The sequence below is a fragment of the Amphichorda felina genome (assembly GCF_050947745.1).
Source record: "Amphichorda felina strain 45539 chromosome Unknown scaffold_8, whole genome shotgun sequence".
Classification (NCBI taxonomy): Eukaryota; Fungi; Ascomycota; class Sordariomycetes; order Hypocreales; family Bionectriaceae; genus Amphichorda; species Amphichorda felina.
Genome location: NW_028145042.1, coordinates 1938973 through 1955174, shown reverse-complemented (window position 1 = coordinate 1955174; position 16202 = coordinate 1938973). Strand labels below are relative to the sequence as shown.

The 16202-nt window shown below is 56.1% G+C and overlaps 2 protein-coding genes across 2 annotated transcripts; both read left to right on the top strand.

Annotated features, from left to right (window-relative positions):
• Positions 1-1034: 1034 nt before the first annotated feature.
• On the top strand, positions 1035-2718 carry ACO1O0_008267 (MFS transporter; the record flags this gene model as incomplete). The annotated part of the gene is made up of 2 exons (XM_083197631.1): positions 1035-1273; positions 1323-2718. 2 exons carry the CDS (start codon positions 1035-1037, stop codon positions 2716-2718), a joined length of 1635 nt encoding a protein of 544 aa, XP_083047099.1.
• A 10061-nt stretch (positions 2719-12779) lies between these two features.
• hmt1 (uncharacterized protein) lies at positions 12780-16020 on the top strand (the record flags this gene model as incomplete). The annotated part of the gene is made up of 3 exons (XM_083197630.1): positions 12780-13232; positions 13336-15536; positions 15588-16020. 3 exons carry the CDS (start codon positions 12780-12782, stop codon positions 16018-16020), a joined length of 3087 nt encoding a protein of 1028 aa, XP_083047098.1.
• Positions 16021-16202: the final 182 nt, after the last annotated feature.

The window sequence follows — 16202 nt, the reverse complement described above, 5'->3', positions numbered from 1 at the left end:
GCATCACCATCAACATTAGGTGCTAGGCATATAAGGCATGGACAACCCCCGGGATCATTTATCCTAGGTGGTTGCTGCCAAGTACCGCCCCTCCCCTTTCCCGACCCCCGAGACAAGCCCCGGGGCCCGAAGCGCCCAACATCAAACCCCAATTTCGTTGCACAACCCGATCCTTGCCCGGGAAACACATGGACGGGGATAAGACAGCACATTGCCGGCAATGTACCGGCAATGGAGAGGGTTTTAAGCCGCTCCGGACCTAAGCCTCCATCCCAAAGGATGGCCGAAGTCTTGGAACTTGGAAACCACTTGGCTCCCGATAGTGGACGAACCAGTGGCGGCTCACCGACACCGGCGCTTCCTAATCGGGTAATAATTCGACAGACGTCGGAGATCCAGAATCCGGGGTAAACCACACTTAAATGCTGCCTTATGCTACCTTATGCTACCTTACCTATGCTACACCATGCCGCTCCCGATACAATCTCATCCATCACGTATCGCTGGACGGTCGACCTCGGAAGCAATCGTCGCTATCTCGTGCCCAGCAACCCCCCAGTCTCTCCTTGATCAGCGGTACCCGTACCAAGTACGGTCCCCACCGGCTTTGACTACTATTGGCAACTGTTCGCCGGTGCCCATCCTCAACTTGGCCTTGGCAGTTGGCACCACCAATGGAGCAGTGGTGACAACGACGATCCGAAGTTCCAGCTCGAAGCTCGTGAAATTTGACGTGGGATCAGATGGTTTCCCGTATAGACGGAACCTCGAATCTGCGGGGTTGCAGAGTATGCATGGCTAACAGAGCGGCTGCGGAGTGGAGGCCAACCAGGAGTGTCTGTGTAACCTCCTCCGAACCCCTATCTCGTCCCATGGAACATGTGTGTTGTCAATCGCTCCATGGTGAGCGCCTTATCTGGACCCCTCACCAACACCTCCACCCTTGCCAAGTGAAATGGAAGTAGAGGCAACTCCAAAGCTCCGAGGAGCTGAGAACCCTACTACCCACAACAACACGATATCTCCCCAATGCCATGGCTACCAACGAGGTAGCGTCGACGAGAAACCCGCAGTCCAACGATAATGACGACGGAAACGACCCCAAGGACGGAAATCCCGTCGAGGACAACTACCATGGCATCGACACGCGCGCCATCGCCGTCGGCTCCAATGAGGTGTATGAGCGCAAGGTGGCCATCATGAACCAGGCCCTCATTGACCTGGGCATGGGGCCCTTCCAGTGGAAGATATTTGCCATGACGGGCTTTGGGTGGTTCGTGGACAATATAGGAGCTCCCCGTTGATATCCCCCCAAGTCCAAGCCCCACGCTGACCTCGGGCCAGTTCTGGATGCAGGCCATCACCATCATCGGCCCGCCCGTGAGGAACGAGTTCAACGTCGAGCGCATCGCCTTCTTGACCGTGGCCAAGTACGTCGGGCTCGTCATCGGATCCAGCGTCTGGCCCATGACGGCCGACTTCATCGGACGCCGCCTGGCCTTCAACGTCACGCTGCTCATCTCGGCCATCGCAGGCCTCGCCGGTGCCGGCAGCCCCAACTTTGTCGCCATCGCCACCTTCTGCGCCCTCATCGGCCTGGGCACGGGGGGCAACCAGCCCGTCGACAGCGCCATCTTCCTCGAGTTCATCCCCGCCACCCACCAGTACCTGCTAACCATGCAGTCCGCCTTCTGGTCCGTCGGCCAGGCCGTCGCCGCCCTCATCGCCTGGCCCCTCATCGCCAACTACTCGTGCCCCTCGAATCTGCCAGCGGGCGAGTGCCGCTACCAGGACAACCTCGGCTGGCGCTACACCTACTGGACCTTTGGCGGCCTGACCCTCGTCATGTTCCTCCTGCGCCTGCTCTTCCGCGTCTACGAGACCCCCAAGTACCTCCTGGGCAGGGGGCTCGACGAGCAGGCCGTCGACGTTGTCCAGAAGATTGCCGCCCGGAACAAGACCGAGACCTGGCTCGCCCTGTCGCACTTTGAGGCCATCGACGCTGAGCTCAACGCGGCCCGCTCGCCAGACCAGGAGGAGCAGCAGCAGCAGCCCCCCTCGAAGCACGAGGGCATCGTGCACCGCAACCTCGCCAGGTTCAGCCCGGACAGGCTCCGCTCGCTCTTCTCGACGCCGCGCGTCGCCCTGTCCACGACCCTCCTCATCTTCCTATGGTGCTCCATCGGCATGGCCTACCCGCTCTACAACTCCTTCATCCCCCTATACCTAGAGAACAAGGGCGTCGACCAGGGCGACTCCTCCCTGACCACCACGTACCGCAACTACGCCATCCAGGCCGTCTGCGGCATCCCCGCCTCCGTCCTGGGCGGCCTCACCGTCGATCTGCGGCGCATCGGGCGCAGGGGCACGGGCGCCATCGCCTGCCTGGGCACGGGCGTGTTCCTGTTCCTGTTCACGCGCGCGGCCACGGGCGCCGCCGTCGTCGGCTTCACCTGCGCCGTGGCCTTCTTCCAGAACCTCGTCTACGGCCTGCTGTACTCGTACACGCCCGAGCTGTTCCCGGCGCCCGTGCGCGGCACGGCCAACGGGCTCGTCGCCGTCTTCAACCGCTTGAGCGGGCTGATGGCGCCCATCATCGCCGCCTACGTCGGCGTCGACACGGACCTGCCCGTGTGGATCTCCGCCTCCCTGTTCCTCGTCGCGGGCCTGGTGTTTCTCTTCCTCCCGTACGAGACTCGGGGCAGGGCCGCTGCGTAGAAAAGGGGGTTGTTGGGCAGGTCCATGAAGCTCCCAGGGGCGAGTCCAGAACGTCCCGAGACGTTACGAAAATATGACAAAGCTAGATACGGAGAGTGTCTGATAGACCTGGCGACCTGTATCTATGCCAATCGAGTCATTGAGGTTAGATGAGATCAAATGGCCGCCGAGGCCCTTGCGATGGAAAGTAATACCCAGGCATATCACTTCAAGCAGCGAATAAGCACCACTAGCGTATTTAACATCAGCATGTTGTCCTATTGTCTCATTTAATTTAAGAGACGCTGAGGTCTTAGATTTTGGCCCTTCTTACGATGCTGCATCGCTGTGAGACGCGACCACTGCATGCACTTACACTGATTGGTGTCACTGGGCTACCCTACGCCCGTTGAGCTCCGGTCCGCGTTTAAGCACCGCAATGGGATTATAACCGCTTTTCTTCTCTTGGCCACTGTTAGATATCCTCTTTTTCTTCGTCTTCTGGTTGAAGCCAGTCACCAGCGTGCCAAGCACGAGCCAGGGGGACATCGGGTTGATCGGGGGCCTCTCCGACTTCCACACCGTCTCTTCACTCCTGCCAACTCGTACTTCGTATACGTACGCTCCTGTCTGGGCTCCAGGAGATCCGATTCCGCAATGTCGTCATCTAGAGTCCATCGTCAGGAGGCAAAAGAAGGGTGGTAGTAACCCGAGAAGGCCGATGGCCGCCCGCCTAGGGTTTCTCACTGGACAATGCACTGTCGGTGGAGCCCACGACAACACCGGATGAACAAACAAAGGAGCCGAAAAAGTAAAGGCAAAGTCACCTTCACAAATCATGGGCCGTACATGCGCACCCAGTCAGCATACATAGTACAGTCCGGCCCGGCCCGTTGGGAACCGGCTGTGGCCTCCCACGCTAGGCATTCCAAATTTCTGGGCGCCATTTGATGTGCATACAGATATCCCTTCACCGACAGTCCAACATGTCATGGCACCCAGGTCTGCCCACGTCATTGCTTCTCTCTTCTCTCCGCACGACCAGAGGGGCGGGTGGTGCAACGACAATCACATGAGGTTTAGAGGCCGCGGGACTACATCCGCTGCCCGGCATGTCACCTTCTTTGGGTTCTTATTATTACGCGGTGGCGCCCGAGCGTTGGTTCGAGGGGGCCTACCAACAGTAAGTTATTAGTATTATCGGCCTCGGCCTCGAACGACGAGGGGACTGATTTCTGACCGTACAATAATAACCCCTGTGTCTCATCAATGTCGGTGAAGCGGTGAACAATCGCCTCAAATGGTAAGTAGTATGGAGCTGCATCATGATAGTATACCAGGCGACTCCGAATCCGTCCCCCTGGCCGGACGAGGATGACGCCGCCCCACGAGACTAGCCCCGAGTCCCTGACCGCCCCCTTCCACCCTGCATGGAGACACATCCTGGATGGGATTCCAAGCTTCATTGATCCGACCTGGAGCGCCATGCGCACATAACTGCCATGGAAGTTTTAAGATTGTTCTGCATGCTGAGCACGCCGTTGTGGTCAGCGGGTACGGGGATATTCGCAAACGATGCACCCTGCAAGGACTCGTGGTGCCGCAAGAGTGGTGCCAGAGTTCAGACAAGAGTTGTCATCCGAACAGGGAACCCACAATGGGCGAGGAGTTTGGACTTGACTTCGTTCTGGTCGGCGAGTCAGTGTACTTCGCATGCCGCATCGAATCACTGGTAAAGGAAAGGCCCGGCGAAAGATGGCCCCTTGGTATTCGCAACTCTCGTGGCCCCCGCAGCAAGTGAACACGGCCCCGAGGGCCTGGGAGCGCCCAAGGGCGGACCCCACGACCGGGTTTATCCCGCCCTGGGCCCTCCGAAACTTCTGGATCCGGGTGATAGTATTCCACAATAGCGTGTCAATCATCTCACGGAAATTTGTCGTGGTCCAGCTGACGGATCGGCACCGACAACGATGCTCCCGCCCCTCCCCTAGAGCCTTGGAGAGACGCCGCGGATCCTACTCGTACTCGTACTTCGCACCGCGCTCGAAAAGTCCGGGGCTTCACTGATGCCCTCGTTTTCGGGCTTTAGTTGTCTTTAGTTCCGACCATGTCGGATCCGATTTTGATGTTCAAAGTCAGCACACTGCCGTTTTCAGCAGGTCCTCTCTCAGAGAGAGGGAGAAGAGACAACGGAATGGTTGGAACAGAGGTGAAGAACCCCGAATAAAAAGCAAGCAGAGGTCCTCGGTCGCGAGTCTCATGACATCCCATTCCTTTTCCTCGTACCAGAACTCGTACGAGTAATAGATATTTTCCTTGCCGTGTCAGATATCACCGGCAGTGTGCCGCCATGACAACACACTCCGTTCGTGAGATGGATGTATTATTGGTGATTATACAGATATGCATAGCGGCTTCACCAACAGTGTAGCGCCACGGTACTCGTACAACGAGGGACCAAAACGCCCGTAATATCGCAACGAGTCAATGGACAATTGGACCAGATTTCTTCCCGCTTCCCCTGTGTGGTCAGCCACGCCGTGTTGGCTGCTGAGTCAACCACGGTGATATGTACCCAATGACTCAAAATAGAAACAACGCAATCGTGCCATGTATGCGGCCAGTTAGTGAGGAGAACTTCTCGATGTCCTGCCTTTGTGTTGCCAGACGAGTTGAGACGGGCCAATGGGTGACATGAAGAGGCTAGCGCTGGGGGAGGCTTGCGGCTTGCCTGTTCTCGGTCAATACACACAAGTTGTGGGGTTCCGGCAAGGAGCCGTGAGCCCGGGGCAAGAATCGTCGTTACCGAGCTTAAGGACGACCTCGCTGATCTTGTGGATTAATTCCATGCGAGTTCTAACAGGATTTTGTTTTATGGGAGTATGCAGGTCAGGAGAAGAACCTTGATACACCCTGTAGAGTTTAGGATGCGTGGGTGACCTGGCAGTCTCCCATGTGCCTTCCATTGAGGTCTATTCGTAGATTCCCGGACGTTCGTCTTGATTCCGCTAAAATAGTTGGCACCCGCCCGCAGGGAACAACTGTCGGTGAACTTTGGTGATGTTTGTGTTGTGAAGGCGGGGCTGGGCGAGTTGTTTGAGCTGTCGCGCTGTCCTCGTTTTTCGGACTTGTCAGCTAATCTCGGACGTATGGGCCCCCGGTCGCCGTGCTCCTAGGATATTACCACTGACAACGCATTGGACATTTGAAGTTGCTGTGGTACCTCCTTATGGAGGGCTGCTGGCGAAGGATCGTTGGGATATGCACCGTCTCTGGACAGAAACAATGGCCTGCAAGGACGTCTCATAAAGCATGGAAGGACCCCCGGTCAACAACGTGGGCCGTTCGCCAAGGCGTACTCGTAGGGCTCCAAAATGTAGCTCGGAAGACGCAGCATGTGAAATGTGGTACAGAATGCGAGTACACTGCAGCAGCGCAGCAACAGGATGTACTCGTACTCATACAGCGCCTGTCTCCTATGATCTTGACAGGGAAGACCCCCGGTCCGGGGTAGATTGACCTATGTGAGAGTGCTTGGTACGTCGCACGAGCAAAGCCATTCGCGGATGCCACGCGGTACGTCCTCCAAAGAGGGAAACTCGGTGAGATGAGTATCCGAGTAGACTGCCATGAGTCGTCAGAATTGGGTCCATATTTGATACAAGAGGGAGGGGCTCTGCTGCATAGGCTGACCGGTGCCCGGTCCCAGCCCGAGTGGCGGTGACCAGTCACCAGAGCGACAGAGGTAGGCCGTTGGAAATGAGATGAAGAGGTTTGTCTAGGCCCCCTGATCAGCGTCTATCCCTGGGCCCGTCCACCGAGTTGATGATTCCGAAGGCGGGCCTGGGGTAGGCGAAGAGTATGAGTAGCGACAGCTGGTGCTACACTATACGTATTGTGTATACACGCATACATAGTACTTCGTAGTACTATGCGCGGAGGTACCCCGTACTGGTAGCCGGACGGGGCATACTATGTAACGGAATGGGGGCGGCGGGGTGCGGAAGCTCGGTGCCCGGTGCCCCGTGGGATTCGGGAGGATTCCCCCCATGGAGGAGAGATGGGACGGAAGCGAAAGCGGGACCGGACAGCGGTCAAGCGGGTTCGGCCACGTTTTGTTCCCGTTTGCCAGGCTCCCTTAGTCGCTATGTCTCAGCGCCTCTAGGCAATCGGGCTCCAATGCTATATTCGTACTCCGTACTTTGCACCCTGCCGTCTGGTCTTTGTCGCATCTGAGCCTTTGAGGGGAGCTCCTTGTCGATGATGTCGGTGGTGCACAGTAAAGGCAGGAAGTGTGGACGCCGGGGTTTGTGGGGAAAATGTCTGTGCTCTCTGAGTTGGGGGGGGGGGGGGGGTCTGGCCAGTGGCTACAGCAGTGGCAAGTGGTGACCACTGACGGTCAAAAGTTGTTAACTGGCTCTTTCCCGATCGTAGCGAAATGGGCCGCAGCTTCCAAAGACCAGGTGGTCGACGCAGCTCATGGAAGGAGGTGCTGCCAATCTGCCCGTCCCTCTCACCTCGGGGCCTTTTCCTTTGCCCTAGGTGGTAGTACTCGTAGGCAAGGTAGGTAGTGCCTAGGTAGGTACCTGACCTACTTCCCTAAGTACCTAGGTAGGTACGTAATACTCGTACTCCGAGTTTCACTTCGACTGCAGACGCTTGGGCCTCGCGGGGAACTTCATCCTGCCCTACACCCCCTTCACTGACGTGAAGGGCGAACCAACCATTCCATTCAGTACTGGTAAGTAGGTACTCCGTACAGTGGGCTCGATACCGAGGCAGTACCTAATTTTTGGATATGATACTGCTACTCGTACTAGCATGTAGGTACGGGCACTGGCATACTGCCATCGCACGCTTGTCCTCCCGCTGGTGGGCGATACGAGATTTGCCGTACGGCTCAATTTAGGCCGTCGTAGATCTCATAGAGCCGCGACGGGAACTTTCGCGGCAAGAGTCTTCTGCTTGCAACCCCCTATGCTTGTCGCTATGGAATACAGGGCTCCCACGAGTGACACATGGCGTGATATTTGATGTACGTCGCCGAGGAGTATTACTACTCGTACTATGGAGTAGTCTGCGCAGATACGCACAGCGCACGCATCAGGTAGGTGCTTGTGATCGACGGACCCTGAATATCCGGAATTGTTCATCACCAGGGGGCCGCGAAGTACCTACAAGGTTATGTGAGACTTGAGTATATGTTTCCTTGCTTCCCTAGCTCTACAATCATTGTCAATGGCTAATATTTCCCACTAGGATGTCTCTGCTTGTCAGATGACAAGCTCGCCAGACGCATGTCGGCCGATCCCCCTCCTCCCCTCATCCACCGGTCATTACACACAGTGTAACGATCAGACACTTGTCTTGGAGAAAAGTGAACCAAGATTCGAGCACAGCTGAATGGCTTGTTGGCAGGCAAGTCTTGCACCTAGTATCTCGACGGCCCAAGAATGTGGCGGCGGCCCGGTGCTTTTGGAAGTCGAGGACTCGTGGCTCCCATGCTCGGAGGAGATCATCCGACTGGTTCCCGACGCGGGCGTCCGCCCGACCCCAGCCTATTATGATGGCATCATGCTTCTACGTAAAAACAGTGTCGTGCTGCATTTGTACCGCTGACGGTGTACCTTTAGGTGACAGTCGCAGGTCGAATGTGACGTCCACCATGGACACGGACTCACCGAGGCAAAGAGGCGGATTCGCTAGCCTCCACGACAAAATTGGCCTTGAGGTATTATTTCAAACTCAACCGAGTCAACCATGTATGGTTTAATTCGGCCTTGTGCGATGTCGGGCTTTGAGTCGGGTAGTGGCATGCATCCGACGACGGAGTGCTCATGCAGGCGGGTTTGTCCGTTGGCCGTAGGGCGGTGAAAGACGAAAACCATCCATACCTCCCTCCGTCCCCCCTCTTGCCCCCCCGGCCGGCGGCGATCTCTGCCAGAGCTGCCGGGGAACTGCGGGCTTTTGCAGGAAAACAGACGACTGAGATGCCGGCCGGGAGGAACCAGGGTCGTTTCGCCTGTTGTGATGTTCACAAGCACGGGAGATACAAGGGCTTGGATTGGTCTCGATTTGACCCATCCAGTTAGACTAGGCAACGTGCCGACCATGCTAGGGCGCAAACATGCATCAGTTGGGCTTGCCAGTTGCTGGCTTTTACCATCCTCACCTTGGGTTGTGGCGGGCTTCTTGCATCTACGAGTACTCCGTACTCATGCCGCTCTTGATGGGTTGTTCAATTACGATTCGCCGATTCCGAACTCTAGATCTTGTTATCTCTTCTCTCATCGGTCCCGAGTACCTGCAGGATCTCCATCCCCATGATTGGTCAGGAAATGAATGACGGACGGACAGTTATAATTATTTTTACCACGGCCAGTACCTTCGCCTGGATAAGTGTGGAAGTGACTACGGATAGGTAAGTAGGCCTGTGTTGCTCACACAAACTTGGGATGGTCTCCGATGCAACGATACGACGATGCAAATGGGTAGGGTTGACAGCTTACTCGTAGATCTACAAGATACTGTACACTCTCGCGAGGGGATTGGACCCCATATCACGATGCACTATACTATATCGATAAGTGACGGATGCATCTGTGTACTAGGCCAATATAATTCGCACGAGGGTTTCAACTGCTACCACTATTCTTCTAGGGGTTAGGATACCAGGACATGGGGTAGATATTGAAACGTGTCCAGCATTATGACCAGGTATCTACGGATACATAGTATTATATGCAGACGAGTCTACTCCGTACGCATCTACATATCACAGCACCTGCATAGATGGAACAGGGATTAATAAGAAAGAGGCTTATGATTCGGGAAAAGAGGCTGAATAGCGGACGGGAAACATGCGCCATCTGAGGCCGCCAGCACTCCCGTTGTGCACCATCTCCGTGGCAACATCCAAGCCGTTAATTGATATATCGGGCTCCCATGATCCGGCCCATTTGAGACGCAAGTGCCTTGCCCACTGATCATGGCTGGCCCTAACCTGACCATTTTGGGTACCTTTCGGCCTGATAGGTACCCATCCTAGGTGAAGTTTCGTCAGACGCTCTCCTGCTCATGACCGACGGGGAAACCTGCCGTTGCTAAGCCGAGACAGAGACTGGCTACGGTGTAATAGACCGGGGATCGTGGAAGGGATGGGATGTGATAAATAAAAGCTGGGCGAACTCGCAATGTAGAACTGTTCATTCCTCCCTGCTCCTGTCCCTGGGCTCTGTCGTACAGCTTGAACACTCGAGTGGCGTCCAGCTACCGATTGATTTTTATTTCCATCTTGGCTTCTTGACGATTCCTTTACGAAGCTCGCCCTTCGTTCATCATACATACCTGTACAGCTCTTTGTGTCTCTCCTCGGCTCGCAAACCTGGCGAGCGACTCATCGCCGACCAGCACGCAGGGCGAGTGATACATCAGCGTCATCAGCTGATATACGCAGCAGGAGGGGTCAGACGCTTGCTCTCCTCGCCACGATCGCAGACTGGCAGTCTATTCCGCTGAAAATCTGTCTTGGATACTAGTAGTCCCCGTCACGAGGAAGAGGGATCGTTCGTGGAGGATAGGTTGCCGTGACTAAGGCCCCACCAGTAAGACGACCAATCTCGCCGCTCGTGTTGAGCGTGGTTGGGGAAGCGCATTGGCAGACTGACGTTGGAACCAAGCAGGTTGCGAGGCAAGTGCGTTCTGGACTCTCGCCATCCCTGATTCTACTACACAGTACATGAACTAATGTCCGTGCGGGTAGTGTTGACGACGAGGCAGGGTGGCAAAGGGTATCCGTATTAATACTATCGCCCTCCATATCGATCCTACGAGGTCGAATCCGCCTTGAGAAAGCGCGGGATTGGCTGGGACGTGCTTTTGGGCACTTTGCGCTCTTTGCGGTCTTTCGCATTCTTCGCCACCGGGGCAATCACCTGCATCGGACTCGGGACCACGACCACAACCGCGTGCCAAAGACATACACACACACACACTCACCGACCTGGGCCATCCACACCAAGAAGCCCAGGCAGGCAGTGGTGGCTAATAAGGCGCCAGAAGACCGTGGGAACCGGAGAAGCATCCACCATCAAGTGCCATCCAGGACGGAGACAAAGCGACTCACAAGCCTCCTGGGGGATCCAGACGGCTGAGCCGAACAGCACTACCGTCAGGTTGCCCGCCCCTCCAAACCGAAAAAAAGGACTACGGCTACGCTCATTGGTCCTTACGACAACGGGGTCTGCAGCTGGGGTGCCACTAGCCCAGTGGCCTTTGACGTTGACCACGGGAAGAGGTAGGCACCCATCTCGTGTCCTGGTTGGGCCTATTGGTGCATCGTTAGCTGCTTGCTGACCACTGTCATTCGCCCCCAGATTCCGGAGCAGATCAGTGATCATTGAACCGGCATCGTTTACCATTTATTTCAACCTCTTGCATCTTGTGTAGAGAATAGATACGAGGGTGGGAGCTGGCTTGCTTCCAGTTTGAGCACTCGGGGCGCACTGCAACACCTAAGCTCCCCACTTAAAACCAACGCTGCGGCCGTCACTGAGCATCCTATCGACGGAATAGTGGAGCCCGCTGCGCAGCGCCGGCAGACCAATCGAAGACATCAAACGCTCCTCGGCAGGGACTCGAGCTCTCGACAACCCCGACTCGCCGTCCAGATTGGCCTCGAGATTGGTGAACTGCATCGATCAGAGGTCAAAGAGTGCTTGACCAGATCAGGTTCCACCAGATTCAGAGCATCGCAGCACCGCACAGACCGAGTGATACGAGCACTGCAGCGACGGCCCGGCTATCTGGAGCAATCTCTCACCCATTCACGGTTCGCAAGCGGCCTCCTCAACCAGCCTAGGTACCTGCCGATTCTCCAATCGGCGGTGTCCGCGGAGGTACCATTCCGTCCACCAAAGTTCATCGAAGCTCAGGGCGCTTGTTGGTGCCGGGACGGACGTCCGGTTGCGCTTGCGGTAGGCGAGTGGCCGGCAGCTGGCTGCAATTAGGCGGCTGTTCTCAGTAATAGTACGGTGTACCTGCCCGCCAGCCTGGGACTCGCAGCTGCCCCGGGGCCACCGGTCGCCCTTTGTTAGTGGATCTCTAGGTACCTAGGTACCCCCTGGGCCTCCTGGACCACTTACTAGGTTAGTCCCACACAGACCCCACCATCCAATCGTCGCCGCCACCGTGCACCTCCACCCACCACACCGGAATAGTAGCACTTTGAACGACTCGGGCTGCCTCAGGTCGTTACAGCCGACGACCAAGATTTCACCTCGTGTCGCTCGGTTTTGACGGGTTGGAGTCTTCCTCTGACAAAGGTTTCTATCTTTCGGTCTGTCTGACGCTCTGCAGATTTTCCCCCGCGAAAACTGACGACGTTCGCCTCTGCTTGGTCTCGTGCCTCACGCCATAACCAGGTACCTCGTGTACAGCTGCTGCCCCTGGGGGTTCACCTTTACACCCACTGGCTTGCACCTGGCACCAGTGCCAGCTAATCCATACCTCCACCCCCAGCCCAGTGCCTACCTTGGGGGTGCCCCTCCGTCAATAGGCGCGCAGCAACCCTCGCTCGGTACGGTACTCTTGAGATCTTCATCGACCTCGCCCTCTCTACCTCGTCACCTCCGACTCACCCTTCGCCTCCGCCTGTCTTTTCTCTAGTAATTCTTCTCCCCTCCAACTCCTCAACGCTCGTTTCTCGTCTGCCGCCAATTGCCATCAGCAGGGCAATGGTGCAATCCCGGTGATTGTCCTCATCACTCGCTTGTACGTCATCGCTCCCACCTTCCCCCATCGCTCCCTGGCCTTGGTTGATTGCTCGCCCTGCGACGGTCTCCTTAGCTGGCTCTTGTATTGCGGCTATAGTGTCTCCCTTCCCCTCGACTTCCGTCTACCTCTTTGTCCCACGAGCAAACTACATCTCCGGCCGTAGAGCCACCCCATATCACAGCAGATCAGCGGATCTCGAGTCTGGGTGCTGCTGCTACCGCGGCTGTGCTCTCGCTCGGTGTCACCTTTCACTACATGACGAACCTTCAATGACATAGCTGACCACTCTCACACTTAGTTGGCCCGCCATGGTTGCTGTACGGCACACCCAGGCCACTCTGCAGCTGCGAGATGGCTCAGGCGACCCCATCCCTACCTCCCACGACTCCTGCATAGTCGACGTCGTCCTCCGCGAAACGCAATACCTCTACGCCCTGGTACTTCTCTCCACGTTCGTGTCGTTTGCGGCGTGGTACAGCGTGTACAACGCCAAAAAGGAGGATGATATTATACAGTCCCACGTCAAGGGGCCTGGCGGCAAACCATTGCCCATAACGAAGCGCAAAAAGAGAGACAATGGCGAGCGAAAGATCGGTCCTAACTTTGGACGTGTGGCCAAGAATGTCTTCCGCTACCTCGCTGCCGTCGTCTTCCTCTCGTACATCGGCAACGGTGCCTTCATGCTCACACATGCGTTTAAGTATGAAGATCCCTATCAGTGGTCCAGGGAAGGGCTATCCTGGGCAGGGGAATGGAGTGCGGTACGTTTTCACCCCGTGAAGCTCCATTGGGAGGCTCTGAAGCGTCAAGAACGCCGTGGGCCGAACGAGAACTGCCAATGCTGACCGATGGGGGGTTCTCTAGGTCCACGTTACTGGAGCTACATTCTTTTACCTCTACATCTTCGTCTCGCTGTTTGACTGGCGGAAAGGGCCGAATGTCGTTCACCTGCTCGTCTGGGTGCTAGGCCTCGTCGGCGAGCTCGCCATCTCCATCACGACCTTCATTGCTGCTGCCGATTGCCACTTCGTCCGAGCTGTCCGAGCCGTCGAAGACGACGACGACGATAAAGAAACATGTGTCGACTACTGGACTAAGATCGACCTGTTCTTTTATTTTGTTCGCATGCTACATCTCCTCGGATTGATATGCGTCTTCTGCGTCGCTTGGGTGCTTAAGGTTCGCCGCAAGCCAGACGTTAAGCTCGAGAACGGTTCTGCTGGCGAGTCGACCCCTCTGCTGAATGGGCACCGGAGATTGTACGAAACCCAGAACGGCAACGGCAATGTGCAGGATGCCAACGGCCGGCAGAAACGCAGGCGGACTATTTCCAACGCGAATAAGACCGCAGGTGCTAGCTGCCCGCGAAGCGACGAAGGGGCTGCATTTTACCGTCCCTCGAAACTGCCACACAAAACGTGGTGGGAGTATCTCCGAGGCTACTCTCTCTTCTTCCCGTATTTGTGGCCAAAGGACAGTGTGAAGCTGCAGTTTCATGTTCTGTGCTGCTTCATTTTGGTCATTTTGCAGCGGCTGGTGAACGTGGCGGTACCGTACCAGATTGGTCGGGTCGCTGATGGGCTCGCACGTGTCGTCAAGGATGTTCAAGATGGCAATCCCTTGACAGTCTCTACCTTCCCCCTGAAACCATTTATCCTTCTTGGGGTCTTCTGGACTCTACAGGGGCAATCGGGTCTGCTAGGATCGACGAGATCTTTGCTCTGGATTCCTGTCTCCCAGCATTCATATCGTGGCCTGACGACCGCGGCCTTTAACCACGTCCACTCTCTCAGTCTCGATTTTCACCTATCGAAGCGTACCGGGGAGGTTCTATCGGCCTTGAACAAGGGATCCGCTATTAACCAGTTCTTGGAGCAGGTCACATTTCAAGTGTTCCCGATGCTTTTCGACCTCTTCCTGTCAATCTCAGTATTCTACTACCAGTACGGTGCATTCTATGCTGAGATCAACATGGTTGATACCTGCTGGTACCTCTATATGACAATCAAGATGGCTTCGACAAGGGCTGATCAGCGGCGGGAGATGACCAATGCTGACCGAGAGGAGGAAGCGGTGAAAAATGACTCTATCTCGAGTTATGAGACCGTCAAGTACTTCAATGCGGAGGAATTCGAATCCAACCGTTACCAGGACAAGGTCGGCGTTTTTCAGTCCGCGGAGGCTAGGGTCCAGATGGGTATGGTCATGATGAACATCTGCCAGGCAATTGTCTTCAACCTGGGGAGGATCATAGCCGCCATGGTCTGTGGATGGCAGGTCGCCGTTGGGGTGCGGACGCCTGGGGACTGGTTCACGATTGTGTCCTACTTGACTCAGCTGCAAGGGCCGCTCAACTTTTTTGGAACATTTTATCGAACCGTCCAGCAAGCTATGATTTCGGGCGAGCGCCTCTTGGAGCTATTCAAGATCCAACCGACTGTCGTGGACACGCCACATGCCAAGCCGCTCGAGAACTTTAGCGGGCGCATCCGCTGGAACAATGTCAGCTTCTCCTACGATCGTCGAAGGCCTGCTCTTCGAAATGTGAGCTTCGAGTGTCAACCGGGTACCACGACCGCCTTTGTCGGCGAGTCTGGTGGTGGAAAATCGACTCTGTTCCGCCATATGTTCCGTTACTACGACTGCGATGCCGGAAGCATTGAGCTCGACGGGCAGAATGTCAGAGATCTTACCATCCAGTCCGTGAGGCGTCACATTGGCGTCGTGCCGCAAGACACGACCCTCTTCAATGAGACGCTCATGTACAACTTGAAGTATGCCAACCCTCAGGCGTCGGAGGCGCAGGTGTACGAGGCCTGTAGAGCGGCCAGCATACACGACCGAATCATGTCCTTCCCCGACCGGTATGAAACGCAGGTGGGCGAAAGAGGCCTGCGGCTTAGCGGCGGAGAGAAACAGCGCGTCGCTATTGCTCGCACGATCCTGAAGAATCCCAAGATCATCATGCTGGATGAAGCCACGTCAGCTCTTGACACACATACTGAGCAGGAGATTCAGGATAATGTGTGGAAAATTGGTGAGGGCCGCACGTTGCTCATCATTGCGTAAGCTATCTTGCATGTACCTCTAGGATTTAACACTAACTTTACTCAAAGGCACCGACTGTCCACCATTACGCATGCTGATCAGATCATCGTCCTCAACGCTGGAGCGATCGTCGAGAAGGGCACACATGATGACCTCCTGGCGAAGAAAGGCCGCTATGCCTCAATGTGGGAGAAGCAGATTCGAGCTGAGAAGGCCCTTGACGCGGCCCGCGAAGCCCACCTGAAGGCAGCCAGGGCCATGAGGCGAGCTAATATGGGTGGCCAGAAGCAGTCAGAGGCTTCGAGTGAAGGCTACAGCGGGCTTTCCACTCCTGGCTCACTCCCTAGCAACGGGACTGGCGGACCTCGGAGCAAGAGCGAGGAGCCGACCTCGGCGTCTTCCTCCGCATCCACCTCGAGTTCAGATACGGAATCCACGCATGCGGAAGACCGATCCGAGGACCATCAGGGGAGCCCCAAGGTTCACCCACTCAACGACTAAGCCCTACCACAGACACCTTATTTTCCAGCGATTCGCATTGGCATTGGGCGAATTCACCCACTGCATACGTTTGGTTTCCTATCGGACGACACTCACTTGTGGAGCGGCCAGACTCAAGCGGCATCTCGACGACTTTTGACGCATTTACATGCTTGCGTTGTTCCCTTCTGACCCCTTCTGAC